Source organism: Pundamilia nyererei, unplaced genomic scaffold, assembly GCF_000239375.1.
Source record: "Pundamilia nyererei isolate P.nyererei 1_Seehausen unplaced genomic scaffold, PunNye1.0 scaffold00063, whole genome shotgun sequence".
Taxonomy (NCBI): Eukaryota; Metazoa; Chordata; class Actinopteri; order Cichliformes; family Cichlidae; genus Pundamilia; species Pundamilia nyererei.
In genome coordinates, this window is record NW_005187464.1 from 1673079 (window position 1) to 1681647 (window position 8569).

General features: G+C 39.7%; 1 protein-coding gene across 1 annotated transcript; it reads left to right on the plus strand.

Moving 5' to 3' along the window:
* Nucleotides 1-2027: 2027 nt before the first annotated feature.
* Nucleotides 2028-8542, plus strand: mat2aa (methionine adenosyltransferase 2Aa). Its single transcript, XM_013911400.1, has 8 exons — nucleotides 2028-2394; nucleotides 4088-4165; nucleotides 4499-4621; nucleotides 4995-5107; nucleotides 5229-5372; nucleotides 6678-6896; nucleotides 7007-7189; nucleotides 7846-8542. The coding sequence occupies exons 1-8, from the start codon at nucleotides 2295-2297 to the stop codon at nucleotides 8038-8040; spliced, it is 1155 nt and encodes a 384-aa protein (XP_013766854.1). The 5' UTR covers nucleotides 2028-2294; the 3' UTR covers nucleotides 8041-8542.
* The last annotated feature ends 27 nt before the right edge of the window (nucleotides 8543-8569 follow it).

The following is an 8569-nucleotide window of genomic DNA, read 5'->3' on the forward strand; positions in this document are numbered from 1 at the left end:
ACCTTCTGATTAGTGGCTGACCTGCTCTGCCACCTGAGCTACAGCCATCCCTAAATAAGAGGGTAAGTATAAACCAGATGTTGCTGATCAAATGCACTTGATGGACTAACCATACAACGGTGAAACTGAAATAAATGGATAAATAAATAAGACAAATAAGAGTTGCATCTCAGATCCTGAATCAGTTAGCGTATTGTTAGAAAACAGGACTCTAATTCCAATTCACTTTACCATTGGAGAAGATATATTTCCATTATATACTTATGTGGTTCTGCCTAAATGAAGGTGAGATGCCCTCATGTGGCTGTACCATTTTGGAGCTATTTGGTGTCCCTTAATAATTCATTAATTAATCTAATGGATTATGACACTAATTCTAGTTCTTCTATCTATCCCAGAACACAAATAACGTTTTTTAAAGTTGGGATTACAAAAACATGGAGTGTGAACTCATTACATTAACATTACTTTTGAATTTCTTCAGCATCAAATAATAAATGTGGCACCTTATTGAAAAAATAGATGCAAAGCTTTGACTTCCAAAAGTACAGTAGATCTTTGGTCAATGACATATCTCTTGTAGTTTTGCCTATGTACACCAACATGGTGGATTTAAAAGTGGATCAAGATGTGACTGGAGTGCAGTTTGTGGGTTTAGCAATAGTATTACATAATATGATTAAGAATTACAGAAATCAGGCGACTGCGTCACCACTGAAGACATTTCTTTATCTTGTGAAACTCTTGGGTTGCTTTGAGTCATCAGTTTTGCAGCATATGGCTGAACATGCACAGCGAGTATAGCCTTGTACACTTCACAGTTCATGCTGTTACTTCTATCAGCGGTCACATTATCAATAAATGCTAGTGACCCAGTTTCACTGGTACCCATACATGCCCATGCAATAACATTGACTCCAACATGTTTGACAGATAATGTGACATGCTTCAGATCATTAGCTGTTTCTCTCCTTCTCCACGATCATTATGGTGCAAATTTGTTTTGGTTTCATCTGTATAATGTTTTTTCCAGAACTGTGCTCTCTTTTGGATGTTTTCTGGCAAAGTCTAATCTGACTTTCCTATTTTTGGGTGTAACCAGTGGTTTGCATCTTGTTCTAAAACCCATTTGTATTTACATTCCTTCTTCTTCACTATGTTAGATGTTTTGTTATCTGTTTTTCTTGACCATGGAAACAATTCTGTCATCATCCACTTAAGCTGTTTCCTGTCATGTTTTAGGCCTTTTGGTGGTGCTGAGCTGCTCACTGAATTTCTTCCTAAAGTTGTTGCTGTTTCTCTGGTTTTTCAGTCTTCATTTGCACATTGTTCCCTTTGGACCTCTTATTGAGTGTTCCAGTGGAAAGCTACCAAAGGTTGGATGCTTAGAATCAACTTATCTGCTTAATTTTTTTGTGAATTATCGGGGGAAAGACATCACATGGCCATGAAACTGCTTGTCAGTCAATTGCTCAGTTGCATTTGAGCCTCTGAAAGTGGCTGTACTTTCTAAACAGTTAATGCAATACATTTGCTAAACCCCTTAAATTAAATCTGAAAGTCTCTACTTGAATCACATGTTAATTGTTTGATTTAAATCCATTGTGCTGGTGTGCAGAGGGTATTACAAAAATTGTAATTTTCCCAAAAAACTGTTTGACATCTTCCTATTCTCTTTGCACATCTCATAATGTTTTCAGTACAAATATAAAAAAAAATGAAAACACTTTGCACACAGTACAGTGGAAATTTATACTTTACGTATTTACAATCTCGCTATAAATTAATCCCTCTCATGGCACATATTTTAATAGTGCAATCATGGTTTATTAGGGTTCTTATTTTTGTATTTCCACATTCTAGACCATAACATCTTGTCACAAACGTTGGAAACTGCTTTCCAAATACTAAACACAACGAAACACAGCGTGCAGCAGATCTCAGGGTTCACTTGAGTCACTTGAGCAATTTGTCTTCAGCGCCATTTGGCGTTTAGCTCTCGGTATGAACACGCCCATGAGCACCACATGGTCTGTGCTCAACAATAACATTGGCTGCAGAGCAATGATTTGAGGGGTCTGAGGAAATTCGTGCAGACCATAAATTCAGCTGTCTGGTCCGTCCTGTTTTCCCTGAACTTTAACTGTGGTTGTCGCTTTGTGTGTGCGTGTGTATGTGTGAGAGAAGAGCGAGCAGGTGACCCTAGTGAAGGTGTAAAACGTGTCTCCCGGTTTTCTATTAAAGCTGTGTAGTGGGTATATAGTCGGCTAGCTTGTAAGCTAAGAGTGGCTAAAATGAACTACCAGATGAACGGTTTCATTAACAACAGCAGCTCGGTTTACGATGAAGACTGCTTCCTCTTCTCTTCTGAGTCAGTTGGAGAAGGACACCCCGGTAAGTTTTAACGTGCCATTCCCTGTCTGTGAGGTAGTTTCCTCCCTCCTCCTCCTTGACCATAATAATTAGCTTAGCATCCTGTTAGCCTGTCAAACAAGGTTGGGTACCGCTGCTAGCTTGGCATGTCTGAGTGGAGTTTATGGAAAAGCTAGAAATAATAATTTCAGTGGCTTGTTTAATTTACTTTTGAACAGTAAAGTCAAGGAATATTAAGTAAAAGGGACACAAAGAAGAGGACACGACGTGATTTAAGTGAATGTAAAGGTTGTTTTAAAAGGGAAAGGGCTAAAAGTTACACTGGCTGGAGCAGTCTAATTTCGGCTAAACTCTAAAGCTGAATAAAACTGATATTTAGAACGTTTTAACTCAAAAAACATGAATGAAAGAATGGCCTGCTCGGCTTCTGTTTTGTGGACTGTTAAACAGTTTATACAAAATGTAAAGTTTCCCACATACCTTACAGACTCTACCTGTAATCATTTATACTCCTTAGAAGTTAAGGGAATAGTTTATTTGAAAGCTCAAAGTCACTGTTGCATGCTAGCTGCATGGCGGCTAACACCACGTTATCCCGGACTGTTGGTGCTTGTCAATCACATCCACCCCACGTCAGCAGTCAGATGTTTTATCCCATTGGGGGTGTTGGCAATACACGCAAATTTGTGGTTATTTAGGACACTTGGCTACCTTTTTAGCACTGCATCATATCATAAGTTCAGACAGATAATAATGCTTAATTTGTCGGAGATGTTTAAGAGTTGATTTGTCCTGCTTTATCGCCACTTTTCAAGTCGCACACTGACACCTCTCCTAAACAGCTCAAACAAAAACCTAACTTAATAAGCTTAATGAGGCTCGGGCCTGTGGCAGGACTGCTTTTGTGTTGGCTAATTCACTGTAAGGGCTTACTAGAGCACTTAAGCCATCTTTAAAAACGCTGTGACAAGACTAGTTAAATCTTTTCAGTGAAAAGACTTACAAGAAGCCAAAACTGAGGTCTTGCATGCTTTAATTGAAGAATTATTGAGCAGCTTGGGACACAGTGTGCTGCAGTTCTCAGTCTCATACTGGGACAGCTCTGTTGCAACAGATAATAGGCTTACCAGTACTCCTAAATATAGGCACTGCAGGGGCTAGTGCTCAACTCTGAGGGCAAAGTAGTCCCGTTTACAGCCTTTGCAGTTAGAAGGGAAGAAAAACTGCTTCAACAACCTGAAAGCTGAATAGTCTGTTTGTAAATCCTGTCACACCGGTTCTAAAATTTGTTTTTTGGAAATGTTGAAGTTGAAGACCAACACACTATGGTTGGTCTTATACTATAGTTAAAGGCCTCCAAATATGTGGATATGGAGTTTAGGCTACGGGTTTCAATTTCTTTGCATTCAAGCAATCAAATGTGGAAACTACATCATGAAAGGGCAAGCACAAATATCTTTGCATCTGTTCCGTATTGAAATGATTTTTGCTTTTGTTACAATTGATTGAAAACTAGTCATTATCCAGTCTTAAGTGGCAAGAAGTGTAAAACCTTTTCTTAATGATCGTAATTATTAATTTGAGACTTGGCTTTTTATAATATGCATAATTTAATGTTTCATTCAATTATGAAGTAAAATATCAGCTGTTATCGTCATTTTACCAACCAAACTAAGGAATCGCATTAAACTGTTGTGCTTATTTTGCTCCACAGATAAAATCTGTGACCAAATCAGCGATGCCGTGTTGGATGCACACCTCAGACAAGATCCTGATGCCAAAGTAGCATGTGGTAAGTCAAAGAGGCAGGGCAACCATAAAGGCTTTTTTTTCCTTTTTTTTTTATTTTTTATTTTTTTTAACTATGGCACATGATCCACTGTTGAACCATATCTATGCAAAATTGGGCATGTTACAAATCTCTGAAACAATACCAGTCTGAAAATGTACTTTCTTAAAATGTTGTTTTTAGGGGCTTGTATTCAAATGATCTATCATGTGCTTTCAGAGTTCTGCCCTAGGGTGGGGTTTAGATGCAGACATGGCAACAGTTGTTAATGAACTGCATTTTCTTCAGGCCATTTTCATTGCTTTCACTGCATATTGTTTTGTTTTTTGTCCTCAGAAACTGTTGCCAAGACTGGGATGATCCTGTTGGCTGGGGAAATCACCTCCAGGGCTAATGTGGACTACCAGAAGGTTGTCAGGGACACAATTAAACATATTGGCTATAACGACTCTTCGAAAGGTAAGATCAGCTAGCTGTGAGTTTAGCTCCGGTTCAAATGTGTGCAGATGTATCCAAAAGGCCAAAGAAAGAAAAGTAATGGTAACTCTCTTCTCTCTTGGAGAAAATTACAGTAAATCTTGAAGTCTGATTACTACCCTTTCATAAAAAGACTTGTGCCACCACTCTGGCTTAATGCCACTGATATCATGGACGTAGGCTGAAAGATTCTTGAACTTTTTAAAAATTATTATCAACTATAGTTGGTCTACAGATCTTGTTTGCACATAGTGACAAATTCAGTAGATGCAAAATTTGTCCTAATACTACTTTATTTTGACGTATAATGATAAGCTGAAACATTTTACTGAGGCTTATTTTGGGGGATTTATAGGCTTTGATTACAAGACTTGCAATGTGCTGGTGGCTTTGGAGCAGCAGTCCCCTGACATTGCCCAGGGCGTTCACCTGGATCGCAAAGAGGAGGATGTCGGAGCCGGTGATCAGGTCAGCTGATTCTTACATTTTGTCTAGAGCCAAGTAACTGAAGCCAGAAATGTAGCAGTAATGTACTTTAATGATTTGGTAAATCATTTAATGATTTGACAAATGACTGCAACTGTGGCAGGGTCTGATGTTTGGGTATGCCACTGATGAGACAGAGGAGTGCATGCCGCTTACCATTGTCCTGGCTCACAAGCTCAATGCCAAGATGGCTGAATTGCGCAGAAATGGAGAGCTGCCCTGGCTCCGCCCCGATTCCAAGACTCAGGTATGTGGTCAAAGTATATTTACAGTTTGGAGCCAGTTCTTTAAGTTATAAGTGTAGGTGGAAGCAAGTTTGTTTATTTCCTTCCTTTGTTCGGCTTTTGTTTTTTCTTCCTCCTCTTCAGTTTGTACACTTATGGTTAGTTGGTAATTGGCTGTAACCCTATTTCTGACTGTACTGAATAATTTAGACAGTGTTTGCAGATTTAAGTGTGGTTTGAATGTTGAGTTCCTGCTTTGACATGCTGTAAAAGGGAAATCTTAATACTGTGTATAAATAATGAATGGTAATATTTTATATTCTGTGTTTAAAGTGCTTGGTGCCCTCTGTTCCTGTTTTGGTGCACTTGCTGTTGACTCTTGTACATTTTTGATGCAGTTTATAAAGTTTCACTCACACAGACGGTGTAAAAGTTGGATGGGTGGATGTAGCTACCATGATGCCACTCATTAGTTCTGGAAGTCCAGCTTTGAAGCCTCAAAATGTGTTTTTTTTTTTTTTTGTTTGTTTGTTTGTTTGTTTTTTTTAAAAACCTGATGTGAGGAGAGAGGGTTTGACTGTGAAACTGCACTCATTGGCTAACAACTTGGTAGACAAGTCATGCCATGGATTATCCTCCTTTCTGATGGGATGTGTTAAGACGGTTTACAAAACTGACTTGTAAAGAGTACATTCTCACTTGAACATGTTGACTCTTAGTCTTTCCTGTGCACCAGTTTATCTTGCATAGTAAGCAGGTGACTGTGTTGAAAAGCTAAATGCAACAGCCTGAGTTCAACTCCAATCAAAGGTTCACTGCTGCATGTCTTTCCCCCTAATCCCTCATTTCCCCACTACTGTTATCTAAAGGAGAAAGACCAGAAAAACAATGTGAAAAAAGAAAGCAGTCCTCCCATAGGCCAGCTGCAGGTATCTCCACCTGGTGGACCTTAAAAACATTGCAGATTTAAAGCTTTTGTGCACAGGTTTCACTTTTCAAACACAGAAGCTACATCATCTTTATACAATTTATATTTATAGTTCAGATAAAATTGGACAATACTGTCTGTCCTACATTTTGGGAGCTCTGCAAGAAATGAAGATTTGTGTTGTGGGTTTTTATGCTGTTTTTGGAAAGATACTGTTAGCTAAAAGACATCCTCACATTAACTATCAATGCTTTAGCCACAGGCAGTGAAAATATTTGTGGTAAATACAGATGCATGTCATTATTATTGCAGATGTTCCTGCAAACTGTTTTGCTTACGTTTGTTCAAGCCTGTGATCATACTAGCTGGAGCCATCACCTGTCTTTGTTTTCTCCCTCAGGTGACTGTTCTGTACAGGCAGGACAGAGGAGCCATGGTACCTCTGCGCGTCCACACAATTGTGATCTCTGTGCAACACGATGAGGCCGTAGGTTTGGATGAGATGCGTTGCTCTCTGAAGGAGCGGGTGGTGAAAGCCGTGGTTCCCAGCGGGTTTCTTGACGATGACACCATCTATCACCTGCAGCCCAGTGGGCGCTTTGTCATTGGAGGACCACAGGTGAAACAAAAGCTGTAAACCTTTTGAAGGCAGCCATGCTGTCACACTAAGGTCATTAAACTTTCTAGTGAGATTTAATGGACTAATACCTCCACCTTTACTTCTGGCAGGGTGATGCTGGACTGACCGGGCGTAAGATTATTGTCGATACTTACGGGGGTTGGGGAGCCCATGGCGGTGGAGCTTTTTCTGGGAAGGACTACACAAAGGTAGACCGCTCTGCAGCCTACGCTGCCCGTTGGGTGGCCAAATCCCTAGTAAAAGCTGGGCTCTGCAAGCGTGTCTTGGTCCAGGTGAGTACACAGTATATCAGTTTTACTCAATCTAAAACCTGCATATAATGGGATTTAAAACTCAGCTGCCTCTAGAACTGAAGGTACTCAAATTCATGGTTTTACATCTCACAAAAAGCAGTGTTTACAGCTCCCCGTAGACAGTCATGCACCAGCTTGTCATCTATTGAATTCTGCTTGTTGGTTTAATCACCTTTTTAATGTTTTCATATTTAATTTGTCTGCAAAAACCTGTTACCATTGTACATAAATCATTGCATCTTGCTCTGGATTTTCATTTGCTGGTATTGGATTCCTGTGCTTTCTAAGAGCATAGAAAATATTTTCTGTGACTGCCTAGACTTGAGTTGTTGATCAGTGTGTACAGTATGTGTTGTAAAATGTACTCTACAGTTAAGTTCTCAATGCTGCTCTATTGGGAAAGCAAATCAAGTGGTGAGCAGTTCTAACTGGTCTCTGCAGCTTGTCCGTAAGCTCACTATTCCTGGGCTTAACTGCAGCAATGATCAGCTCTGTATCATCACACTCACAATTGAATCGGAGAAGATTTTTGACTATAATCAGTGTACTAAAGCACATGTGGAGTGCTTTGGTGTTAAAATGTCTCTCCTGTCATTATTTTTGAATGATGTGTTTATGATTAACAATTGTTTTAGGTATCCTATGCCATTGGTGTTTCCCATCCCCTCTCTGTCTCAATCTTCCACTACGGGACCTCCCAGAAGAGTGAAAGGGAGCTGCTGGACATTGTGAACAAGAACTTTGACCTCCGTCCAGGAGTTATTGTCAGGTATTCTGTGACAGTATCAGGTCTTTGCTACCAAACCTGCACTTTAGTTCTGTTTTATTAGGATTGTTGTCATTTGGTTTTAAACAAGAGGCATAAAAAAGCTAGTCATGTAGTCTAAGCCCTTAGCTGTACAGGCCTAGAAACTGGTCTGAGCATCTGGCAGCCTACGGTTACTACGGAGAAAAATGTGGATTCCTTGACCAGCTGGCAAGTAGTTGGTAGGTGAAATTGGGCACAAAGTAGGTGGTTTTACTTCTCTATATTTCAGCAGTGAAAGTGGCATTCACCCAATCAGACGTTATTCCCTCTCTTGGGGTCTGGGGCCTAAATGTCAGAAAACTCTCAAAATGGAACCTAGTCTGTTAATGAGGTAAAACATTGGCATGTGTATTTGAGTTATATGATATAACATTCCTCTACAATCTTGTGTTTTTAACATCTCTAAACAACAAGTTTCAGCTATTGTATGTTGTTAAAACCGTTCCTTTAACCAAACTGCATTTGTGATGCCGACTACCAAGAGCAGAAATGTTTAGCTGGCGAGTCACTCTATTTAATTCTTGTTTCAGGGATCTTGACCTGAAGAAGCC

Bases quoted from the DNA above. Each gene is read 5' to 3' on its own strand.
- mat2aa (XM_013911400.1), top strand. From the start codon at position 2,295: ATGAACTACCAGATGAACGGTTTCATTAACAACAGCAGCTCGGTTTAC. The intron at 5,108-5,228 runs GTCAGCTGATTC...CAACTGTGGCAG, and splicing joins ATGTCGGAGCCGGTGATCAG to GGTCTGATGTTTGGGTATGC. The intron at 7,190-7,845 runs GTGAGTACACAG...CAATTGTTTTAG, and splicing joins GCAAGCGTGTCTTGGTCCAG to GTATCCTATGCCATTGGTGT.